This window comes from Anoplopoma fimbria, chromosome 1 (assembly GCF_027596085.1).
Source record: "Anoplopoma fimbria isolate UVic2021 breed Golden Eagle Sablefish chromosome 1, Afim_UVic_2022, whole genome shotgun sequence".
Classification (NCBI taxonomy): domain Eukaryota; kingdom Metazoa; phylum Chordata; class Actinopteri; order Perciformes; family Anoplopomatidae; genus Anoplopoma; species Anoplopoma fimbria.
Genome location: NC_072449.1, coordinates 15458476 through 15484289, shown reverse-complemented (window position 1 = coordinate 15484289; position 25814 = coordinate 15458476). Strand labels below are relative to the sequence as shown.

Sequence of the window (25814 nt, the reverse complement as noted above, 5' to 3'; positions counted from 1 at the left end):
GTACTTTTGGTTATTTTTTTACATCCATTTAGTAGTAGAAAATTAGAAAGTAGAAATTCCTCGTTCGTTTCCGGCTACTTGCTCTCTATTATTGTTTTAGTAACACTTTCTATGACGCTCATGTCTGTTATGAATTATAAACATAATGATAATGATTTATAACCTGCTATGGACATGTATAATTATACATATTGTAAATATTTGTAATTATAACAATAATCAGAACACAATATAAAGATCAAAGGTCAAGTATAATAGTTAATAATTGCTGGTTAATCACTGGCATTTATTTTGCAAGGATCTACCATTTACATAGCATTATGGATGTTTATTAGTGCTTATAACCAATTATACAGTGCTATAAACTGATAACACATATATGTATATTCATAATGATTGATAGACATGGGCATCATAGAAAGTGTTTTGTTTTCTCTTACTATGTGTCTTGTATATGCACCATAACACCAAGGCAAATTCTGTGTATGTGAAAACCTGCTTGGCAATAAACCCGATACAGATTTTAATAAGAAATAAGAATTTAATAAGAATTCATGCTGTTTGGTGCTTAAAGAGACACACAGCGATCTCTCTCTGTGTGTGTGTGTGTGTGTGTGTGTGTGTGTGTGTGTGTGTGTGTGTGTGTGTGTGTGTGTGTGTGTGTGTGTGTGTGTGTGTGTGTGTGTGTGTGTGTGTGTGTGGCGCCAGAACTGAATGACTGGAGGGAGAGAAAAGAGAGAGAGAAAGAAAAATAACCCTGAAGGCCACATTTGCATCTTAAAAAAGAAGAGCATATTTACACAGCACCTTCCATTTATCTGTGCGTAATTATCTTCTGATTTACAGACGCAGCAGCTGATCACACAATCCACTGACTGGGACCAACATCCCCAAGGCTCAATCTCTGATACAGCTAAGGTTGAAAGCCCATTTCTTTCATCATCCGTCCAAATTAGTATGAATCCAGAAAGCCAGGTCCAGTGTGACCGGGAGCTGTTTGGAAATCAGTGACATAATCCCAATCAGCAGCTGTGTGGCAGTAAAGTTAAGAAGACATCTTCCTGTCTTCTCTAATCATATCTATAATAACTCATTTACAATATTAACACACACACACACACACACACACGCACACACACACGCACACACGCACTTATGTTGTTCATTTTACAGAGGACTCTGCTATCATTGTGTAGTGATATGAGGGGAGAGAACGGTTTAACCTGCTAAAACGAACCAGACTGTTTGTCTCACTGCAGATAAAGACATTTTGGCTTGTTGTTTACCGACTGAAAAACGGACAGAGAAGAAGACATTTAGCTATTTTCTTGCTGTTTGGGTGTTTCTGTGCTGATGGAGATCCTTACAACAACAATAAGAAAAGAAAAAAAAAAAAAAAAAAAGAATCGGCCTGGTTGCATAATGTTTTCATGCATTAAAAGTTAAGAAATTATACTGCAATGATTCTGCAAGAAAGACTAACTATGTCTGAAAAGTATTTGAAATCATGATACTTGAGACAGGAAAAGAAACTACTCAAACAAGCAACGTTTAAAAACACTCAAAGGGAATGAGAGAAAGAAACTGATGACACAACTAAATGATATGAAGTCAGTGCGTCTAGTAGAAGCAGTGAACAACAAACAGAGCAGAGTTTTTTGGGGGTTTTGATGAGAAATTCATAAAATGGGTGTCTAATAGATTATATAATTGTATAGTAAGAGTATACTCTCAGACAATACACTTCAAGATACTATGTGTAGTTGGGCAGCATCAGTGAATGAAATACAGAGGAAACACTGACTACATCTCAACAATTTGATGTCTCACTAGAAGACAGAGGTAAATGCAGACAAATGCAAACTGTAAATGTCTCCTCAAGAGAGTGCATCACCTGCAGTGATTTCACGGTTCAGTGAGTCCAAATAAGACAGATGCTGTGTTCATTTGTGATTACTGCTCTTTCCAAGAAGCTGTTTCTTTTAGTTAACTAAGTTAGTGCAGCCCCTTTAATATGCAGACCTGAGTCTCTTCTTACCTACATCCTCCCCTTTCTCCTTCCTCCCTTTATCTGTGTGTGCGCGTGCGTGTGTGTGTGCGTGTGTGCGCGTGCGTGTGAGTGAGACAAACCTGAGAACTTCCAGCCTCCCAGACTCATAAATCCTCCGCCCCAAAGGAGGCTGAACAGGCCAAGGCCTCAACCTCCAAATTCTCTCTCGGGGGACAGTGTGTGTGTGTCTGTGTGTGCGTGTGTTTGTGTGTGTATGTGGTCTAGGAGCCCACACAATAGCTATGAGGCTAACACTTCGGCCCTGCACCACTGAGAGGCCACATAGATCCTACTCACTGTCAGTCTGCATCAGTGTGAGTGAGTGTGACTCTTCAGTCTACGTAATGTCACTCCAAATATGTTTTTTTTTTTTTTTCATTACCGTTCAGCCAATCCCTTTCATTATCAATGTTTTTATTAAGTTTTGAAACCATGAACTGTCATAAAGTTAGAAGAGCCTATTATATCTGAAGATTTATTTGGTCTCATCAGCACCAGTAAAAAAACTAAAATGTAAATATAACATATACACAGTACTTACTGTACCTAGGCCTATGTTTGGGCAATGGTTAAAGAGAGAATTAGGGGCTGTTTGTCAATGAGTGTCCTCATAAGTATAGTGTTTCAGTGTGAGGTTCTCAGAACAACAAATTACATTAAAAATGTATAAATATGAGGAGAAAGAGACCAGATCAGCCCCTCAGTCTCAAGAGAACTAACATTAAAACATGAACAGTTGTTGAACATGTGGACACACCTGCTGCTGCCCCAAACAGCTGAAAGTGTGAGTGGAGCTTCATTATATTGAATTACCAGAGAAAGAGGGAAAGAGAGCAAGAGAGAGAGAGAGAGAGAGAGAGAGCATATTTATCTGTTGATGAGTCACCAGCTGCAGCTCAGGGCTAAACAACAGTCTGAAACTGCTGTCTGAACCTTATAGGTTACAAGTCCACAGGGGTGTTGGAACTAAGTGCAAATAGAGCAATTAATGCATCATAATCCTTCCAAACTATGAAACTAACTACGTCAATTAGACAAAATTCCATCAACATTTATGTATTTTGTAACAAGACAAAAGCCAAAATAAGAATTGGAGCAGATTCTTTGACTCAATATGCAAAACAATTATTAACATCATTACAGACACAACCGGACTAGTCTAACTCAAACATCATAGTGACTATCTACAAACTCAACATGCAGCAGGAATCCACAAAGTCTACTGTCTGATTCTGTTACATGAAGAAATCTAGCAACCATCAATATTCTTTATTGTACAGGGAGTAGTTTGTGTTTGAATGGGAGATGGCTGTGACTATGTCCTGCTAGCAGTACGTACCAGTGCAGACCTGTTGCATACAGACTTGAGAAAAGAGTACAATTTATTCATTTAATGATCTGAAAACAGGAGTGTTTTCTAATTCGAAACATTTCATGTGAATGAAAGAGCTTTCAAGTAGCCATTAGTAACTATTATCTTTGAGTCTTCATGCTACGCTAGGCTAACTGGTTGCGGTCTGTGGCTTCATTAAACTCTCAGCAAGAAAGGGAAGAAGAGGACTGCCCAAAATGTCACACTGTTCCTTTGAATTTTTACAGAACAGAGTGAATACAAAGCTAACTAGACAGCTGCACTACGTAGAATGAAGATCTCCACCAGGTGCGTTAGAAGTGATTTACACTCGCATGTCTTACACAACAGTTTGCCATCATTGTGATCTATTTAGATGTCTGCACCAGCTGTGTGTCGGCACATGTCCCCACTGACGTCAGGACAGCAGAGTCGCTGCCAATCTTTCGGCGCAGGCTGAAAACTCACCTCTTCAAGAAGTACTACCCTGAGCCATCTTAGCACTTGTTGTATTCGTATTAGTTTGTTGCACTTATTGTATTCGTATGAGTTTGTTTCTGCACTGTACTTTTGCTCTGGTTTATGCTCTTAGATGCTTGTTTAAGAAAGGAGATGCACTTATGACTTCTGGTGACTAGTAGTTCTCTTGAATACCTATGTTGAATACACTTATTGTAAGTCGCTTTGGATAAAAGCGTCTGCTAAATGACTGTAATGTAATGTAAAAATGTAATGTCTCAGCTCCATCTCACGGGTGTAACTGAGACTTGCAGCCATAATTGAGCACCCAAAATATTACGCAGGTTGCTGCAGCAGAATGCAAGATTTGCCATGGACAGTAACAGGTTTAGGTCTGGTAGTTTTCCATGAGAAGGCCACATTTGAATATGAGACAGAGACTGGGAAAACACACACACACAACATAATTTGCATCAGCTGAATTAAAGCAGGATTGTAACTATTCAAACAATCAAATATTAGAAAAATGTTATTGCCTCTTAAAGAAAGTCAAAGAATGCATGAAAGCCTCCTGCACAGCAAAAACAGACTCACTCTGAATGCAGATCACACACTGTTATGATGACTAAATTTTACAGTCTTCACACACCCACACACACACACACACAGTCAGCCAGACAGGTGATGTCACAAACATCACCAGCTGGGCCAGACAGACAAAACAAAAATAATGTGATCGATTTGGACAAACATAGTGGCAGTGATGTCTGATTGGCTGTAATGATTGATGCTTCATCACCCAATATGATTACTGACAGCTTTCTGTGTGTGTGTGTGTGTGTGTGTGTGTGTGTGTGTGTGTGTGTGTGTGTGTGTGTGTGTGTGTGTGTGTGTGTGTGTGTGTGTGTGTGTGTGTGTGTGTGTCTCAGATCAGCCATTGACTTCTGTGACTTTGATGCCTCCAGCAAACTGTCTGGCGGGACAAACAGCCTGCTTAGTCTCAACAGTGAAACAGCACTCGCTCTTCTTATCTTGTTACTCCTCAACAGCAAAACACCTGACTTGAAAATAAAATGTGAAAACATTTCCACTGTCTCTGTGTTGTTTTGTTTCACATCTGGAGGGAAATCTGCTGTACTGCTTAGAAGCACAAAAAGGGGGAGAGGGTTCTGTTCAATTACTGAGTTAAGAGAGCTGAATATTGGGTAGTATAGGAGATAGCGGATTGTGGAGATTAAATTGGATTTTAAGTGATAAAAAGTTTCATGATTCACGACATGAGCATGATCATCACTGCCTTACATCATACTAAATTTATTTCAGCCTTTTTCATGATTTTTAACTAACTAAATATGACAGTTTCTTATGTTACGGTCATTCCACTGCCTCAACATCATTTTTTTATACTGTAAGTACAATCAAGGAAATCACAACAAGACATCATCTAAGTACTTATAAGGTCATATCGTTTTTGGTATTGGGTAGATTTTAACGCTACGTTCATAAAATCTTTTTTTTTCTTACCCTGTTTGCAGATTTTCTGTTTGATAACAGAAGATTTATCTAGATTACATAATATCCATGTCTCTGTTGAAGAGGATTTCTTTTTGCAGTGCAAATTGCTATTCTGCTTGCAGGAAACCAGAAGCAGCCAATCAGAGCAGCATGTGGGGAATTGAGAAGAAGCAGCTCATCTACACTATTAAGACTTCTCCCTGCTGAGATGTTGAGGATACCGCCTCCTCTTCTGTGCATTGTACTAGGAGAGGAGGTGAACTCATGTTATAAGGATTAAGAAAATGGCTTTTGTCAGACTCGAAGGTGATATAGAGCTGAGGAGGAGATCGAGGTGAGAGGCAAAGACTCATTCATTTAAATAATGTCTGTGTGCTGAGACAGAAATCTGAAAGTATTTGTTCGTATGCAGCTTTATTAGCATGCTGGTCAGAGGTGGATTTGTGCTGTTAGATCTGCAGTGTAAACTGGAGAATATTCAGCTGTGAAGGTGAAAGGAGGCAAGCTCACAGCATGACAGTACTCCCACTATGGCTGAGTCCTAAGACAAAGTTAATTCAGCATCTGGCAGTGAATGGAGAGCAGGGGAGGGACATTTAAAGTGAATATGATGAGTATACTCTGGGGGCTGGAGGGACTGACGTAGAGGGTGGTGCAGTGTTTGCAGCCATTTAAAGTTATAATCTTTGAGATTTCAATCCAGGTTGATTGTGGGTAACAGCAGATGTGGTTTAATACTGCAGCAAGCTGTGGCCGTCTCTTTACAGTGCAGCCAAACAAACTCATGTGATTCTCATAAAGAAGTTATTATTGTTGCTGTTCTCCAAAATGCCATCAGCAACCATCATCTAGTAGTTTACAACTCAACAGCAGGACTGCTTCACAATAAAAGTCACATTTACAGTAAAGTAAATGATTAAGTGACTTTCACTTGGCCAGTTGAATGCCTGTTATGTGAAGCAGCAGTCTTAGTATTAGCATTAGCGGTAACTTAATCCAGATCGGATTTAGCTGCAGGAGAGTGAACAGTAATCAGTGAGGCCGATATCATCAGATCTAATTACAAACAGTAACACTGGACTACACGCTGCATCAGTTTCCGGTCAATCCCTTGTGCGCAATTTGGATCCAGCATGGGAATGGTGGACCCTGACTCTAAAAATAAAAACTACTGTATAGAGAGCAAATGACACAATGTGAAATACTGCCCAAAAATAATATAAAAAAACATTTTTGATTTGATGAAAAGGATACATTGCGATGCAAAATTAAAAGTTGCTCCATGTATCATCAAAGTTAATACTGCCCTTAAGCCTTTAACACATTGGATTTTTGCCATAGCTAACCTTTTCTAATTTCCATTTTTTCATAAATGCATTATTATTATTACTTTTATATATTATAATAATAATAATATTATTGTTATTTTATTCATTCATTCATTTCCCGTAACCTGCTTATCCAGCAGGGGTGCTGGAGCCGATCTCAGCTGTCAATGGGCGAAGGCAGGGTACACCCTGGACAGGTCGCCAGTCTGTCGCAGGGCAGACATGTATAGACAGACAACCATTCACACTCACATCCACACCTACGGGCAATTTAGAGTCTTCAATGAACCTTAGCTGCATGTCTTTGACTGTGGGAGGAAGCCGGAGAACCCAGAGAGAACCCACGCTGACACGGGAGAACATGCAAACTCCACACAGAAGGTTGTCCAGCCTAGGAATTGAACACGGGCCCCTCTTGCTGTGTGCTAACCACTACACCACCGTGCATATATAAGGTATAAGTATTTTTTATTGTTTATTATTTATTTCTTGCATAATGTTAACCTCACACATGCATGTATGGAAATTAAAAATGATCCTGCTTATTTAAGTAATTGTTGATTAGTATTATATTATTTGTTTTGCTCATCATCTTTGTCTCTTTTTGCTTTAAGCTGCTGTAACACTTTCTTGCTGGGAATAATAAAGGACTCAACTCATTTTTACATGTATAACTGGCAACACTTTAATCTGGTTGTGACCTTAATGTTTAGAAAACTCCAATCACACTGACATTAAGCATATTATGTGTGTAAAAAAAAAAAAAACACTGCAGGTCAGCAAGTGCAGTTTGGACTGCACTTGCTGACCTGCAATGAAACTGCAGGAATGAAGCACGGAAATGCATTACTGCCTGAAATTTCAGCCGCGAAGAAATTAGATGAATGGCTCCTATTAGAGAGCGGCCGCTTTAGAGGGAAAGTGAAATTCAACTGAGGAGGTGATGAAGGTCAGAGGAAGTTAAGACCATTAGGACCAAGACGAAATAACGTCTGTGTCCTGAGACAAAGTCAATCATCCACTTTGCTGCTCAGTTGAAAATACACAAAAACCTGAGCTTACATGGCCGCTGTGTGACCACATCAAACATAATTTGTGTTATATTAATGATTCGAATTATTTCGTCTCCTCAAGCACTTTGATTTTGGAACATGCAGATAAAAAGCGCAAAGGGATGAATACAGGGGCGGGAAACAGTCTGTAGACAGTTGGAAACCTGAAACTACCATCAAACTATTCAGGGCACACAAGAATCAAGATTTTTTTTTTAGATTATATCAAAGAGATGACAAACTGAGGAAGATGAAATTCATCAGGTCTACAAACAAGTATAAAGTCTTCACACAAAAGCAATCTGACTATGAAATATTAAAGAGCAACATGTACAATAGTCACTCTCTTATCTCCGTTTTGGTCACCACCAAATCATGAGTAAAAAATATCTGGCTCTTTGTTATGTGCAGGTCTGCTCCATGTTTTGCAGTGCTCCTGGAGCTCCTCCTTCAGCCCCTCCTTCGCTTCGTTACCTGGCACCTGCTGTTGCCTATAAAGCCTGGGAGGCTTTATACGCTCCCTGGCTAGCCAGGGCCAGCAGCACGGTTCCCATTCACCAGTCTGTGTAACCTTTAGTGACAATAAACCCGGTTTTCTTATACCTAATCCTTGTTTGTCGACTTCATGTTACTCCCCTCGAGCCGGGTCGTAACATATTGGGGGCTCGTCCGGGATAAATCTGGATCAGTTTTGCAGAGTTAATTATTTCTAATTTTCCCCTAGACAGAGTAACTTGGTATGTTTTGGTGGTGTTTGGCAGTGTGGCTATGAGCAGCTTCTTTTCATGGTGAGTATGGTGAGTATTGAATCTGAGTGCTATGATTTTAAGTTGTGAGTGATCCCCCCTGGTTAGTTAGGGAGTGTACCAGCTGGGCGGAGCAATCTGTCTTTCCATCGGTACACTATTTGTTATTTTGCCTTCTTTATTTTCGAGGTAATCCTGGGTGGAGACGTGTTCTCTGGTGGGGGCGAGCATTTCAGGGCCTTGGCCACATGGCTGAGGTTAACTGAGCTTTGTTTTAAAGAAGCCTCGAGCCCGGCACGCCTCAGAAGACCATTAGGGTTAGTTTAAAGTTAGGCAGATACCAGGGGGCTTGCTTAGATGATCATTTGCACTCGGAGGCTTGCTCACTGTGCTCAGCAGTGATTGGTGTATTTTGTTATCTATGCTTGGTGATTGAAGTTGTCTAGTATGGCGGCTATAGATGACTTTATTAGTGCACCCTCGGAGGAGTTGTTTGATCAGCTCACTAAAGAACAGCTCCTTAGTCTTGCCAGTCATTATTCTTCTTCCAGCTAAGGCAGCTGGCAAAAATTAAACCAATGCTTCAGAGACAGCATTTTGAAACAGTAATCCATGCGTTTGTGACCACCCGGCTGGACTACTGTAATGCACTTTACATGGGGATTAGTGAGGCCTCCATTGCCCGCCTCCAATTAGTTCAAAATGCCGCAGCTCGTCTCTTGACTAACACTAGAAAGTACGACCACATTACACCTATTCTGGCTTCATTGCACTGGCTACCTGTACGTTTTAGGATTCATTTTAAAATACTTTTATTTGCGTTTAAAGCCTTAAATGGCCTTGCCCCACCATACCTATCCGAGCTGCTAAAACCCTACACTCCTAGCCGTTCTCTTAGGTCAGCTGACCAGCTGTTTTTGGCCACACCCCGTACCAGGCTAAAACACAGAGGAGAACGTGCCTTTGCGGTAGCAGCCCCAAAATTGTGGAACACTTTGCCACTCCATATTAGACAAACTACATCCCTGTGTCTCTTTAAAACCTTGGTAAAAACGCACCTTTTTTATTTGGCCTTTGGACACTAGATGGCGTGTTGATGTGATGTAGAAGTGTTGGGTGGGTCATGTGTTTTTACTTATTTTATACTTATTTTATCTCTTTTTTGTGTGCAGCACTTTGGAAACCCTTGTGTTTGTTTAAACTGTGCTATATAAATAAAGTGGATTGGATTGGATTGGATTATGACATTGAGATTGCCAGTGGTGATAAACGTCTTAAAGAGAGTTTAAGAGAAGCTTAAGGCAGGCCTAGCAGAAGGAGGCATCCTGAGGGCGTCGGCTCTACCAGCATACCAGCATCAACTTGTTCTTCCTCAAATGTCAGATGCTGTGCTGGAGTTCAGGTTGAAGGAGTTGGCGTTCCGAGAATTAGAACTAGAGGATAAAGAAAAAGAGCGTATCCTTAAGGAAAGGCAAATGCACCTAGAGGAAAGACAAATGCACCTAGAGCATGAGCGTTTCTTGAAAGAGCTTGAATTTAAGCATGCTGCTTTGAGCTCATCCAGTTCTGCCTCGGCTCAGTTTAGCGTAGCGAGAAACATCAGACTAGTACCTCCATTCGCTGAGAAAAATGTTGAGCGGTATTTCGCTCATTTTGAACGAGTGGCTACTGTTTCAGACTGGCCAATACATGCCTGGACCTCGCTTTTGCAAAGCGTTCTGGTGGGAAAAGCACAAGACGCTTACGCTTCTTTAAACATTGAGGATGTCAAGGACTATGAAAAAGTTAAAGGCGCCATTCTAAGAACTTATGAGCTCGTTCCTGAGGCGTACCGCCAGCGTTTTAGAGGCCTCAGTAAGCTGGATGAACAAACTTATGTTGAGTTTGCAAGAGAAAAGGAGATCAGTTTTAGTTCTTGGTGCAAGTCACAGAAGGCGGAAACTAAGGAGGATCTTAGACAATTAGTTCTGCTGGAGGACTTTAAAAATTGTCTGCCTGTTGCTGTGTGTACTTATCTCAATCAACAAGAAGTGTCCACTCTTGTTGAGGCTGCTGTTCTAGCAGACAAGTTTGTGTTGACGCTCAAGGTAAACTTTGATAGCGACCAGGGTGAGCGAAGGGGACGGACTGGTTTTAACAGATCTCGGTTTCCAACCACTTCCTCCACCTGCTCAAAGCCTCCTCCTACCGTTTCTACAGCTTTCATTAGAAGATCGGCTAATGTGAGTACTCCGTTGGAGAGGACTTGTTTTTATTGCAAGAACAGTGGTCACTTCATTGCTGATTGCCCTGTCTTGAGTAAAAAACAAGAGTCTTATAAGCCTGTTGCCTTATTAAAAACTGTGAGCAATTGTGCTGTCGACCAAACCATGGACCAACCCGCTCAAAAGAGTGAGCTGCCTGGTTCTTCGTCTTTCCTTATGGATGGTTGTGTCTCTCTTGTCACTGATCCTTCAACCAAGCAACCGATTAAGATCTGGAGAGATAGTGGAGCTTTTCAGTCCTTGATTCTCCAGGACCTCCTACCGTTTTCTGAGCAGTCTAAGTTGGGTTCCAGTGTCCTCGTCCAAGGGTTTGGGGGGGGGGGTATCTGTCTCTGCCGATGCATAACCTTACCCTTGAAACGGGACTTGTTTCTGGGGAAGTAGCTGTAGCGGTTTGTTCGAGCATTCCCATTAAAGGGGTGTCCTTCATCTTGGGAAATGACCTAGCCGGTGGTAGGATGCTTGCGGCTCCTGAGGTTGTCCCCTTTCCTGTTGTGTCGAAACGCCCAGATGATCTTGAGAAGCAATTCCCAGAAGCATTCCCTGTCTGTGTTACTACCCGTGCCATGTCAGAGAAGAAGAAGCCAGACAAAGAAGCTGATTCTGATATCGCACTGTTTGACACATTTTTGGCGAAGGGTGACGTGTTGGGATTTGGCAAAGTGTTTCCCTCGTGTGACGAGCTCAAGTGTGAGCAGGGGAGAGATGCAACCTTATCTTCACTTTTTGACAAGGTTGTGCCTGAGGATGAGATGACAGCTGTGTCTTGTTGCTATTTTGTGGACAATGGTGTGTTAATGAGGAAGTGGACTTCTCCGACACTGTCCTGTCATGATGATTGGAGTAGTGTGTTTCAAGTTGTAGTGCCGAGTGTCTATCGACAGGATGTCTTGCAGTTGGCTCATGATCATTGCCTGGCCGGTCATATGGGGATTAGGAGAACTTTAGACAGAGTGATGAGACATTTATTTTGGCCTGGTGTGAAGTCTGATGTTGCTGAGCATTGTAGAACATGTCATGTGTGCCAAGTTATTGGTAAGCCCAACCAGAAGATTCCCCCAGCTCCTTTACATCCTATCCCTGCCATAGGAGAGCCCTTTGAGCGGATCCTGATTGATTGTGTTGGTCCCCTTCCTCGTACCAAGTCAGGTAACCAGTACCTATTGACGATCATGTGTACAGCTACCCGGTTTCCTGAAGCGATCCCTCTCCGTAGAATCACCGCTTCAGCCATTTCCAAGGCTCTCATCAAGTTCTTCACAGTGTTTGGCCTGCCAAGAATTATCCAGTCCGACCAGGGTTCGAATTTTATGTCCCGTGTGTTCTCCCAGGTTCTCCAGCAGTTGTCTATCGAGCACCAGACTTCATCTGCTTATCATCCCGAGAGTCAAGGAGCCCTTGAGCGGTTTCATCAGACCCTAAAGACCATGCTACGAGCCTACTGTAAGGAGTTTGAGAGAGATTGGGATGAGGGAACCCCTTTGCTCCTCTTTGCGGCTAGAGAGGTCACTCAAGAGTCCCTTGGCTTTAGTCCAGCTGAACTGGTGTTCGGTCATACTGTGAGGGGCCCTTTGAAACTTTTGAAAGAAAGATGGTTGGCAAACCAGTCCCCCTCGACAAATTTGTTAGACTTTGTTTGTCATTTTAGGTCAAAACTGAACAAGGCGTGTGAGCTGGCGAGGCAGAACTTGGGGAAGCCCAAGAACGGATGAAGGGGTGGTACGACCGAAGTGCAAAGCATCGAGCATTCTCCCCTGGCGAAAAGGTGTTGGTGCTGCTGCCAATTCTGGGGTCTGCTTTGCAGGCTCGATTTAGCGGTCCATATGTGGTTGAGCGTCGGGTGGGTGAGTTGGATTACTTGATAAAGACTCCAGAGCGAAAGCGTAAAACGCGTCTCTGTCATGTTAACCTTTTGAAAAAGTACTGTGAAAGGAGCCAGGCTGGGCTCTCAAGGCAGTTGCTGGGGTGAAGACAGCTGCTGTGCTGAGCACTTCAATTCCTGTGGGTGAAAAGGACATTGATGGTGTTGAACGTGGGGTCTCTTGTGCTAGGCTCCCAAACTCAGAAATTGTCGCAAATTTGGAGGTCCATCTGTCTTATCTCGATTCACCACATCGGTCCGACGTTACTGAGGCTATTTGTAAATATCCTGCCCTGTTCTCTGATGTGCCTACTTGTACCAATGTTCTCCAGCATGACATTGATGTCGGGGATGCTGCACCTATTAGGCAACACCCTTATAGGGTAAATCCTGAGAAACGCCAGCTGATGAGTAAAGAAGTGGATTACATGTTGCAGCATGGCATTGCAGAACCTAGTGCTAGCCCGTGGAGCTCCCCGTGTTTGCTGGTTGATAAGTCAGATCGCACACCTCGATTTTGTACTGATCTTCGCAAGGTAAACTCTGTCACAAAGCCGGATTGCTATCCTCTTCCCCGTCTAGATGATTGCATTGACAGAGTTGGGTCTGCAGCTTTTGTCACGAAGTTAGACCTCCTGAAAGGCTACTGGCAGGTCCCTCTTACTCAGAGGGCTCGTGAAATCTCTGCCTTTGTGACTCCAGATGATTTTTGTCAGTATAGAGTTATGGCTTTTGGAATGCGGAATGCACCTGCCACATTCCAGCGTCTCGTTAACCTGGTGTTGAAAGGGGTTGCAGGTTGTGAAGCATACCTTGACGACATAGTTATTTATAGCTCCACCTGGTCTCGGCACATAGCTCAAGTGGAGGAGGTATTTGGTAGGCTGGCTGCTGCCAATTTGACGGTGAACCTTGCCAAGTGTGAGTTTGGTCAGGCCACTGTGGCGTATCTAGGGAAGGTTGTTGGGCGGGGGGTAGTCTGTCCTATCGGCGCTAAAGTAGAGGCCATCTGCTGCTTCGGCGTTCCTACTTCTCGGGGTGAGCTGAAGCGGTTTCTTGGCATGGCAGGCTACTACCGAAGTTTTTGTAAGAATTTTGCTACTGCGGCTGCCCCTTGACTAGCTTACTTAGCCTAAAGGTCCACTTTGTTTGGACAGAGATGTGTCAGTTGGCATTTGAGAACCTGAAGGCCATGTTGGTCAGTGCCCCAGTCCTGGCTGCCCCTGACTTTAACAAGCCATTTAAACTGGCTGTCGATGCTAGTGATGCTGGGGTAGGTGCCGCCCTACTTCAAGACGACTCATCAGGGGTTGAACATCCCGTTTGTTATTTTTCGAGAAAATTTGACATTCATCAGAAGCATTATTCTACCATCGAGAAAGAGGCCTTGGCCCTTATTTCTGCTCTGGACCACTTCGATGTGTATGTCTCTTCCAGTCAGGTCCTGGTGGTCTACACGGACCATAACCCACTTGTGTTCCTCAGCAGAATGAGGAACTCCAACCACCGGCTGATGCGATGGAGTTTGTTCCTGCAGGGCTTCAACCTGGAAATAAAGCACATTCGTGGAAAGGACAATGTGCTCGCTGATGCCCTTTCAAGATCATGAGTGTCAGAAGCATCGGTGGTATAGGTTTTCATTTGTTTTGTTGTTGATTTGGTTTGTGTAACTTGGCGGTTGCCTAGAGCAACCGTTTTAAGGGGGGGGGTGTTATGTGCAGGTCTGCTCCATGTTTTGCAGTGCTCCTGGAGCTCCTCCTTCAGCCCCTCCTTCGCTTCGTTACCTGGCACCTGCTGTTGCCTATAAAGCCTGGGAGGCTTTATACGCTCCCTGGGGGCTAGCCAGAGCCAGCAGCACGGTTCCCATTCACCAGTCTGTGTAACCTTTAGTGACAATAAACCCGGTTTTCTTATATCTAATCCTTGTTTGTCGACTTCATGTTACTCCCCTCGAGCCGGGTCGTAACAGCTGCTAAATGCTCCACTTTCACCAGCTTGGCTCTAACTGTCTTTCTGCTGTTAGCGGTAGCTGAGACTGAGTTGTGTGCCACAAAAAATAAAACCATGGGGTTAAAGATGCAAAAAAGTCCAGACAACATGATAACCGATACTTTGGTACCAAGTCAATGCCAGAATTCTAAAAAGGAAACAGGCCTTATTTTTGTAAGGTACAAGGTACATTACATTACATTACAGTCATTTAGCAGACGCTTTTATCCAAAGCGACTTACAGGAAGTGTATTCAACATAGGTATTCAAGAGAACTACTAGTCACCAGAAGTCATAAGTGCATCTCCTTTCTTAAACAAGCATCTTAAAGCATAAACCAGAGCAAAAGTATAGTGCAGAGGCAAGTTACTACGAAAACAATAATTGCAACAGACTAATCCGAATATAGTAAGTGCTACAAACTACTACGAATAGGATAAGTGCAGTAAACAAATACAAATTCAATAAGTGTACCCAGTGGGCAGGGCTTGAGATCAATTGCGTCCGGCCGTCCTGGGTCACTAGAAAATTTCCCTGATAATGCTTACCTGTGAACAACAAATCCATGTTGAAATCAGCAAACGGAGAGCTAGTTAACATTAGCTGTAGCAGCCAGTGGGCATGACAGTTAAGCTTGGTTAAATAACGGAGCCAACAGCTAACGTTAACAGAGGTTGCATCGAGTTACATTATGATGCATCCAAGCTCTATTCAGTATCGAGAATGATGGATTTAATTCTTCTCTCCTCTGACCTCCTCCCTCTGCTGATTCACCACCTTCAGGTACCGCTGGTAGAGGGAAGAGGGCCGTTTGTATTAGCCAGCAGAGAAGTTTACAAGAACAAACTAAGCTCAACAGTTAGGCTACAGACAGACAGCTTTTGCTATGGCCTGTTCATAATTTGCCAGAGGTAGTAGAGTTTTGTGATATAGCGTGATATTATTATACACCAAAACAAAAAGTGTTAATTAAAAACATCAGTATCAACAGTCCAATCAATACTCCAGCCTTTAATAAGTTACAACTGGGGCCCTTTTAATACTGAGATTTGGTACACCTACCTATAGTTTTAAAGCGGGAAAGGCTCTCGCTAGACCCAGTGTTAGGTTTGTCTGTTCTGGGCTCCTGTAGAAACATGGTGGAAAAACAGTTGTGAGTTTCACTTATGAAAACATAGTTATGCATATTATATTCCATTTCTGCCAATTAATCCACCTAAATGTTACACACTTTTCCTTAAAAAATATATCCCTTGTTGCTGTTTCTGCTCTTTTACTTGAGTAAGATTTTTTGGAGACATATCTTACATTTCTTTTGTCTGTCCTAGTCCTTTCTAATACATGTTTGCTCCTTTCCCCATCCTCCTGCTCCTCCTTCTTTCTGTCCCCAGAGTCAGTCTATTGTCTCATCTTGACAAAAGAAGGCAGGCAGGGAACAAACAGCCTTTCTGTCCTCTTCAGAGACTGGCAGTCAGAGAGAGAGGAAGGGCCGGGGGGTATGAAAGATACCCGATTTAAACTATCTAATTACGCAAAGAAATTGGGGAAAAGGAGAAGATGGAAAAGGAGACGGTGAGAATATCTGGAGGGTGTATAAGTTTACAAATCATCCTTAAAATAACGGACAGAAAGAAAATAGAGTCATACAGCCACAGGGGCAAAGAGAGACAAAATATGTATATGTAATATACCTATTGGTGATAATCTATACTTTTCTTGTTGACAACAAAACCCATGAAACGAACAAAACCAAAAATGTGTTTGTCCTTCTCTGACCCCTTCAGTGTCATGTTACATTTCGACCAGAGGGACCAAAGAAAAAGTTCATGTCCTGGTTCCTAAAGAAGTCCCTGTTCCAGGTGCACTACTTTCAGGAGCACTTTATTTTCCTTGCATGACAATTACATCTGAAAAGCTGCTGTTGATTTTCAATCCATCAATAGTCAGATTTTCCTAATCTATGAAGATGCCAGATGCAAACAAGAATGTGCAAAAAAACTAAAAACATGAAAAGATGGAAACCTACTGAAAATTAAGTGCACAGTGTTTTGTTTTTTCTACTCCACAGCTCTCCTAGCAATATTCAAATACAAAAAAAAAAAAAAAAAAAAAAAAAAAAAAAAAAAAAAAAATAGTACCATGGATTGTCATGCTGTCTACAAGAACGTGGCATACATGTTTATAAAGTGTAGAGGAGGGAAGAACAGTCGATAAAATAAACAATGTCACATTGAGGGTACTATGAGCCACTCAAATACCACTTGCTTCTGTGTGAGAAACAGAACAATGCTGTTTCAGGTAAATGTTGGTCTGTTTCCTGAAGGTTCAAAATAACAGAATACAAAGAGCATTTAAGGAAACGTTTAGAGATGTTTCATGCCTTTTCATACCAAGTTATCACTTCATCCGAGTACGGATATGAACCAGGTAGTCAGGACTACTCTCTCTTTTCTTCATTCTGATACACTAAAAGCGACACAATATTTCTAAATAATTTGATTTACACTACTGTGCTGCTGTTTATGTCTGTTGTACCTGGCTGATTGGTAACCGAGGTTGCAAGTGCAAAAAGAAAAAAAGCTTAAGCTAGAAACAAAAGAAAACTGTTTATTAAGACAAATCCCACAACATATTTTGCCAATACAATTGGTTGTTTGAACATCCTGAGCCCGTGGATGATTAGTGGAGAATCTCTATTGTAACTGTTGTGAAATGAAGCTGATGGAGGATGTCGAGGTGATGGAAAGGTAAAACAAACAAGACTTTCACCAAGGAGACGGCCCTTAGTCTGTGTAAAGCCAAAAGTCAGTACATTGAGATATTTTAAGCAGGGGCGCCACAAATCACGAAACTCTTTATGAATTGTTGGTCACGGTTCAGATTGTATCATGGTTTTGAGTTACGATTGGACCAGCAGTCAAAAAAATATATGATATATTTAAGAGATCCCAGATCGCGTTTTTTGGCCACCAATACGGATTCCTTATCGGTGCCATATAGGCCAATACAGATCCCTTATATTGTTTTGTTTTGCTATAGCAGCTGGTATACAAGGCTTCAGACGATTTTTCATTACCGTCTGGAAATATTATTTCAACTGCTCCGGAGTAAGTGTAAATCATCCAAAAAATGTCAGGGAGTTACACCTCGGAGGAATCCCTCTCCCAGGATGGCCATAAGTCATGATTACAGAATGAAAAGCATATGTTACGTACATAACTACGCTAGTACAATTACCACGTCACACGTTTACAGCACGAACGTTGTACCTACATTTAGTAACATATGTACTTGTTTTAACTCCAACCATGATCTTTTTCCTAAACCACACCGAGACCATGATGACTGCCAAACAAACACACCATCCATACTTGCCCCAAACAAGGCTATTGAGTTCTAAACTTACTGGATTTATTTGTCATTCGGAACCCTGCTGTTTTATTGTAAAGACACTCTGAGGTGTTGTGGCCTTTAAATAACAACCACATACGTTCTACTTTACTTTCTAAAATGGTTAAAAGCCAACTTCTTCTTCTTCTAAGACCAATGGCATTAAAACAGTGTTTGATTCATAAGAGTAAATCAGACTAGTATAATTCTAAGCTCAGTGATTATGTCAAATCTAGTTTCAAGCTGAGTGGGACTTTGAAACTTCTAAAAAGGTGTCAGAGGAGCCTTTTACTCAACAGATCCTAATCTCATGACCCAAATATGTCAACGTTTCTCTGCAGATTTGAATGTTAAACTAACTAAGCTGGAAGTGGCGTCACAAAGCAGCACAGTGAAAAAGAGAAAGTGTTTGAGTTGGGGATAAGCAGAGAGGATCACAGACACTGAGTGGAGGAGAGTGTGACGACATACTTCAGACTCTGATAAGGAGATTCAGACTCTGCTCTGTTTCACTCTGAAGAAAAAGTGATGGTAATGTTTAATGACGTGTGACACGAACGATTGTTTTATTACTATGTTTTCTGCAGAACCTCTCACAGTGACAGGAAGTCTTCCAGCTCAAGCGCCTTCGTCAGGACAAATATTACATGATTAGCTTGAAGATGCAGCTTGTTGTGGCTTTGAAAAGAGTCCCTAAATTTAAGGAGACATTTAGTTTTGCTTTTTATTTTCTGCCTCTGTATGTCACACATAAATATCATATTTCTATTAAACATAACAGCTAAGGCAGATTCAGAGAAAACTGTATGTTTGTGTGTGTTTAAAATACTTTAACAAGGACTAATGTTGTGACTGTGGGTGAATTCACCACGAGGAACAGATAAAGACGGAAGTTTTTGGTAAAAGCACTGAAAAAGTATATTTCCGTCAAGAGAAAAATTACTTTAATTCGGTTTTTTTCTCATTTAAAACAAACGGCCCAGGAGGAAAATGTGCTCTGCTTGGGTGGAGACAACAAACAAAACTTTTTTTTTTTTTACATTTAGTTTACATCAAACAGCAACCGAGCAAGAGCAGAGGCCCTGTTTGGACTGGTTCAGTTAGACCAGTTTGGTGCCATTCTACAATAGAAACCTGATAACTGCTGATGAGCTCTTTCTAGAGAAGACGCAAGTAACGTTTTCAAACATAGCTGCGATTGTTTGACATAGTTAACTAACGGGTTTAATACATGGTTAGCTAGGTCAAATGGTTACAGTTAAAGTTAACGAACACCGGTCCGCTGAGTGAAACTCCCATGATTTCTTGTCCCATTCATCAACCCTCCCTCCCGTCAATAGTGGACTTTCTCGCTCTTTATACTACGCCAGTTGCTCTGACTGTCTAATACTGACATGTATGGGTTTACAATAGAGTAAGTTGAAAGACTGGTGCGTTTGAGGCCTGCCTTGTCTTGCCATGTTTAGGCCGACCATAGCACACCGTATAGAAACACGCAGCAGGTGTCCTGATACAGAAGACTTTAATGCAGGGTCTCTGGCAAAAAGGTTGAACCGGCTCAGCGTTTGCTGCAATGCAATGAAACATAATTTGGTATTAAACCAGAGCATGCAACATACATTTTATACATTGGTTAGGATGGTCATCTACAAACAAGCCTCCTGACAAGAGTTGGATCAACAACTCAGCTTGATTCATGAGCACGTCTGCACCACGAACTGTTGAAGTTTGTGTGCGTTGGCTCCTGTGTGACTTACTGGAATATACCAACCTTCACCACGATGACTTGGTAAGTTTACCATAATTCCAGCCTACACCAATGAAACCCATGCAAGGAAAAAAAATTGTTTGTTTACTTTGAAATGTGAACCAGGAAGTCGAGCCGTCTACTCCCTGGCTATAAACCTTGCAAAGAAAACCCTGCAGAGGAAGCAGGTGTTTCTGTGCAGAAGCAGGCTAGTTAGTGGTGTGATAGCATTATGTGTTGTTATGGCCGCCAGAGGGGACATTAGCCTGCAGATGTTAGCAAACAAAGAGTTGTGCTGACGGGGGGGGGTAATCTGAGTCATAATGAAGCCCAGCAGCTCCAGCAACACTAATAAAAGACATCAACTCCTTTAAAAACACTCTTGTCAACTGAGAAGCTGCTCTGCATCCTCGTTAACTCTTTCATTGCTTTTCTTTCTCCTCTATGCTGCACACTCTTCATCTCTTATCCCAAAACAGTGCTGTTCACTATTTGTCAAGCAGATTTGTCAACATGGACCCACACAAGTATTATCTTCCAATCTGCATGAAAATGGCATTTTTTTAAATGTATTTTACATCTATATATTTTACAGAATAGATATTTTCAAGGTGTTTGACAGGTGTAAAATTAGAATACATACTCAAGCTGAAACAATTAGTCATAAAATAGTTGACTCATCTAATAATTAAGGCAAGCAAAATGCTGGTTCCAAGTACTGAAATTTAAATAAGAATGCTGTTTTTCTTGGTGTTGAAGGACTTTAAACTGAATATCTTTAAACTCTACAGTGATGGTCCTACAAAATAAGTAATAACACAATGCCATTGGCGTTCTTGAACTTGTGAACACGAATTTGACATGAATTTTCTGACTGTTTATAGACCACCTGATTAATCGGTCAATTGAAAAAATAACCTGCAGATTAATCAATAAATCAATCAAACAATAGTTGCATCACACACACACAGATCCTGGCATACAGTGTGCAGCTGCAAAACGTAGGGCTTTGGTCAGAATTTAAAGCATATCATATCATTTATTTTGATGATCATTATTGTAGTAGGTGGTGAATGGGGTCAAACACAACTCTGCCTCTCCGTTGACACTAAACACCAAGCACAGGTCAGGTCACTGTAGTGAAACTGTAGCCATGACAGTTATATGATATGGTAAATGGTAAATGGACTGTTCTTGTATAGCGCTTTTCTAGTCTTCCGACCACTCAAAGCGCTTTTACATTACTAATCATTCACCCTTTCATACCCATTCATACACTGATGACAGGGGCTACCATGCAAGGTGCCACCTGCCCATCAGGGTCTCTCTAATCATTCACACCCATTCATACACCGATAGCACAGCCTTCGGGAGCAACTCAGGGTTAAATGTCTTGCCCAAGGACACATCGACATGGACTGCCGGAGCCAGGGATCGAACCGCCGATCCTCTGATTGGAGGACGACCAGTTACAGTGTAAAAGCTGCAGGTTCGTTCACTGAGCTCCGTGACATCAACACTGGAACACTCCACTCACAGAGTCCATACAGGATGTGACCTGTGCACCAAACAAGGGTCGCAGTAGTGAATAAAAGATGGCCTGGAGAAAAAAAAGAGCCCACTACACAAATACTAGCATAGAGCCCAAGAAACCAACTCGTGATTCTACAGAGGAATGCTTACCTGCCCCAGGTTGGCCGCAAAAAGGTGCAAATATGCTACACACGCAATGCGCTGCTGCACTTTGCTCACCGAGGACTTAATGCCGGTATAGGAGGCTGCATGGTTCCTCTTTGGATGTTACAACAAGCTAAATGTTGAGTTGGCTAGAAGTAACTAGCTTCTGCTCAATAAAAAAAAAAAAACTTAAACTGGGCTCGGTTGTAAAGAATTTGACAGCAGATGTCAGTCCCCAACCACCACTTATTTGCCTGACCTGCAGGTGATGCTGCTGAAGCATTTTAAAGTTAATTTCAATAATGGACTCATTTCGAGAAAAAAGAATGATATAAAAAGGATACTAAGTTTTGGTAATGGCTTAATCAACTAGTTACTCTTTTGTATATTTGAATCTCCCTTTTGCGTCTCAAAATCAGAGGAGAAGCAACCTCCTCTTCCTCTATGGATCAGTCTCCTCTGAAAGAGTCATAAATAAATGTTAAATTAGCTTAAAAAGACATATTGACTAATCCTGATATGCAGGAACATTGTTGTTGCTGTAAAGTTTTGTCCCACATGGCCTCTTCATTCACATCACCCCACCGTAAAAATGATAATGTACAGTAGCTCTTAAATGCAAATTCAAGTCCTTTCTGTCTATTCTCTAATATTTCAGAACAATTATTCCAAAAATCTGCGATTATTTCATTTGGACTATCTCTGATTTAATGTATCTCACTGATATTGTTGAAAAAGACATATTTATATGCCGGAAAATATGCAAAAGCTTTACAGGCCTGGCAACAATAACCAAGTGCGGATAGGCTTATCAAATGGTCAATTTGAAGATTAAAAAAAAAAAAAAAAAAAACCATTGTGGTAAAGGTATATTGAAATTATCCCTTATTGACATTTTCCTTTGCTGTGTATGAGACTGACTGTGCTGTAGTTAAACAACTTTTAACATTTAAAGCAGGTGAACATTGACACTTGATATTTCTGAATATTGGAAGACCTTAGTCTTTAAAACTTGAGACACTTTGAGCTGGGCAGACAAACACCACTGTGTTTTCTGTTTTGATTTTTTTGTTTGATGCGCTGACCAATCATAGCCTTACCCAAATCTATATGAGAATATTAAATCAGAAAAATCACAGAACAGTAAAACATGTAGATCTCAACATCTGTTTTTTTCCCCACAAACAGCCAACAACCTAAAGATACTCTGTTACAATACAGACCGGTCCCACATGACCAAAGCAATGCCAATGCAAAGTCCATGTGGATCAAACACGGGACAAGACCGGTGTTTGACACGTGTCTCCCAAAGTGTTGTTGTGTTTCTGTTGCCTAAGCGTCACGTTTGATTTGTTTGTTGTTATTTTCCTACCAACCATGACGTCTTTCCTAAACCTAACTTAGTGGTTTTGTTGCATAAACCTCACTTATGTTTTGTTATGTAATGACGTCCCAAAAAGAAGTCGTTCAATCGACACCAAAAAAAAGAAACTGACTTAGAAGCAGCAAATCCTCACTAAGAGAAGCTTGAAACACAGCATTAACATATTATCTGTATGATTGTCAATTCATTTTCTGTAGATTGGATGGATTGGTCAAATTGAGTGTTCTAAATTCAAGTCAAAGCACTAGATTTCAGCAGCATCTGTCTACAACTCATGCTAGGATAAAGGGGAGTACACAGAAACATTTTCAACACCGGTGTTAGACAAAGCCCTAAACACATTCACAGGGATCAACGGGTTTGTTTGAGAATTCTCTAGACACCTTGACCTGAGACAGACAGGAACACAGCGGCGTGTTTAATTGTTTCTTCTGCTCAGGTGTGGCAGAGGATCCGGCTGCTGTCAGACGCCAAGAAACAGGTCTGAGTGTTGTTCTGCTGTCACTGGGTGGAGGGACTATTTAACCACACAGACACATTCCAAAGCCTGAGAAAACCTATAGACAATCAAATGCAACCAAACAGAATCTGTAGGACAGTAACAGGAGGGTGTTTGTTTGTGAGCTTAGACGTAATACTGTACATAACAACTCAAAGAAAATGTACTGCAACATCATGAAGCCATGTAATGTTTGGATTCTAAGCCCACCAAAGTTTCCTACAGTCCAAGATCAATTATTCCAACTGTTCCAAACCCGAAAATATTAAGTTTACCGTGATGTAAAGCTGAGAAATGTAGTATATCAGCCCAGTCGCCATGACATTTTTTTGGCATTGTAAGTTTCTACAAACCACGGATACATTGAATGTTGACGTTTTTTCAAATCCCTCGGAGCAGGTGTCTTAGTACAAGCCGCACACAGAGAGCAAACAACAAGATCTGTAACTGTTATTGAATGTTACATGGTATAATAAAGAGTATAAGAGGCAAGAGAGTCCAAAGAGGGTGGATCAGTGGGTCAAAACAAACCCAGGACTTTCACCCAGGATGCAGTTGTTCGGGTCCAATGTGAAGCCAAACGTGAGCGTTAATGTTACGCTTGTTTCATATCATTATGTAAAAAACACACTGGACAACAATGCAGGCGCACTTGCAGTGGACTGACCTTTAAGCTGGACCAACTATTCTCCTTTATGTGACAAGCAGCTCCTCAGAGTTTTGTTCAGGTCTTTTTATTCATAATATCTCTTTTAACGGTTAGCAGGTTTAAATGGTAATTGTCATCACTAGGGAAAAAAATAAATGCTCCATTTGTATCAGGAAACACAATGTTGAAATGTCATTAACAGCATCATGCATGCACACTTAAATAGTTACAGTCTGAAAGCGAGGAACATCTGATGTATATAATGATTTCAAAGTCATTGTTAGAACTATAACGGAATTATTAAGTACTCTGTTTCTGCAAGTACTCAAAAGTATATACTTGCACTGAAAAAAGAGGTATCAAATTGTTTGTACTGTACCAGGAACTATAAAAAAAATAGCAATTTTTCTAAATCCCAGTACATTAAATCTATCTTTGTGTTAAGGCAATTGTTCTTTGTGCATTGTCCCTGTTCAAATAAAGTAACACGTAATGTAAAAATCAATGGAAATCGAAAATAAATGATTTTATTTCATGTCATTAAGTAATCACCCCAAAGGTTGAATACAAGCTATTAGATATGAAATGATAGAGAGGACCACAATGCCCATTCACAAATCCGTACCAACTAACACATCATACCCCCACCATTAAGAGCTCAACCTACACCAAGAAAATAAGGCACACACAGGCACACACACACACACACACACACACACACACACACACACACACACACACACACACACACACACACACACACACACACACACACACACACACACACACACCTTATTAAAGTCCTATCCCGAGGGCACACTGACAGGACACTGGATACAATCCTGACAGCGAGGCCGCCCACACACATAGACAAACACACGCCACACACACACACACACAGTGAGCATGCCAGGTACAGAATCAAAACCGGTTCTTGCAGAGTAAAATGGTTTAAAATTCCACCCTCACATTAGGTTTTCCATATATGTATACAGCATATTGTCATAATCACAAACCCCGCAATGAGAGTTTCGGTTCTAGTGAAATTGGAAACTTTTTTTCCCCGTTACGAACCGGAAAAACAACAAACTCGCAGCAGGTTGAAACGGCGTGTGGAGTGGTGAACGTGACCTGATTCACGTCCGTGCGATGGTTGACCTACCGGCTGCTGCTCGGTGAGCTCATTTCAGGAAACAAGGAAAAAGCGTCCGAGCTGGTGCGGAGAAAAAGACTACTCATACGCTCAGATCACTTCCGGTGATCCAGGTGAGGTTTCGACTAAAATTCTACCTGCTGCAGTTAGTTTACAAGCCACGCCCCCTCTGAACCTGTCCTCACGCGTGCACCTGCAGCTGCTCACAGGTCTGGAGCGCGGCCCTTTTAAAGGTGTTTTTTTTCTTACCAACACCTCCTCGGATGTGTCCTAGTTCACCTTCTCACACAGAATTAAGTGGACACTCACATCCGTCAATAACTTTCATAACTTCACCTACTTATTTATTCAATAAATTGCTGTAATTCAATGATCACGCAAACTCTTTGTACGTCCACGGGAACTGGTGGAGGACGCGTAGAAGTGGAGCTGATTTTGGAATGGGACGCGGCCCTGCTTGACCTACTTTATTGGTCATCAAACCATAAACACATAAGACTACTCCATTCAACTCACATCTGTGAACGTCTAGATTACTTTTTTAAAAACATATACTGAGCACACATCATAATATTGAACTTAATACATTACATTACATTACAGTCATTTAGCAGACGCTTTTATCCAAAGCGACTTACAGGAAGTGTATTAAACATAGGTATTCAATACGAATTATCATTATTATAAAACTTAAATAAAG

General features: G+C 41.4%; 1 protein-coding gene across 3 annotated transcripts in view; it reads right to left on the bottom strand.

The window, feature by feature from the left end:
* si:ch211-137a8.2 (uncharacterized protein LOC777613 homolog) overlaps window positions 1-25301 on the bottom strand; it is a 44988-nt gene extending 19687 nt beyond the window's left edge. For 2 of the 3 annotated variants that reach the window (XM_054603643.1, XM_054605211.1), the window contains exon 1: window positions 25124-25301. In XM_054603643.1, the coding sequence (XP_054459618.1) occupies window positions 25124-25200 (77 nt within the window). In that variant the 5' untranslated portion in view covers window positions 25201-25301. Of the gene's footprint in view, window positions 1-15677; window positions 15743-25123 lie in introns of those variants that run through there. The other variant, XM_054604426.1, reaches the window with a different exon arrangement.
* Between the last annotated feature and the right edge of the window lie 513 nt (window positions 25302-25814).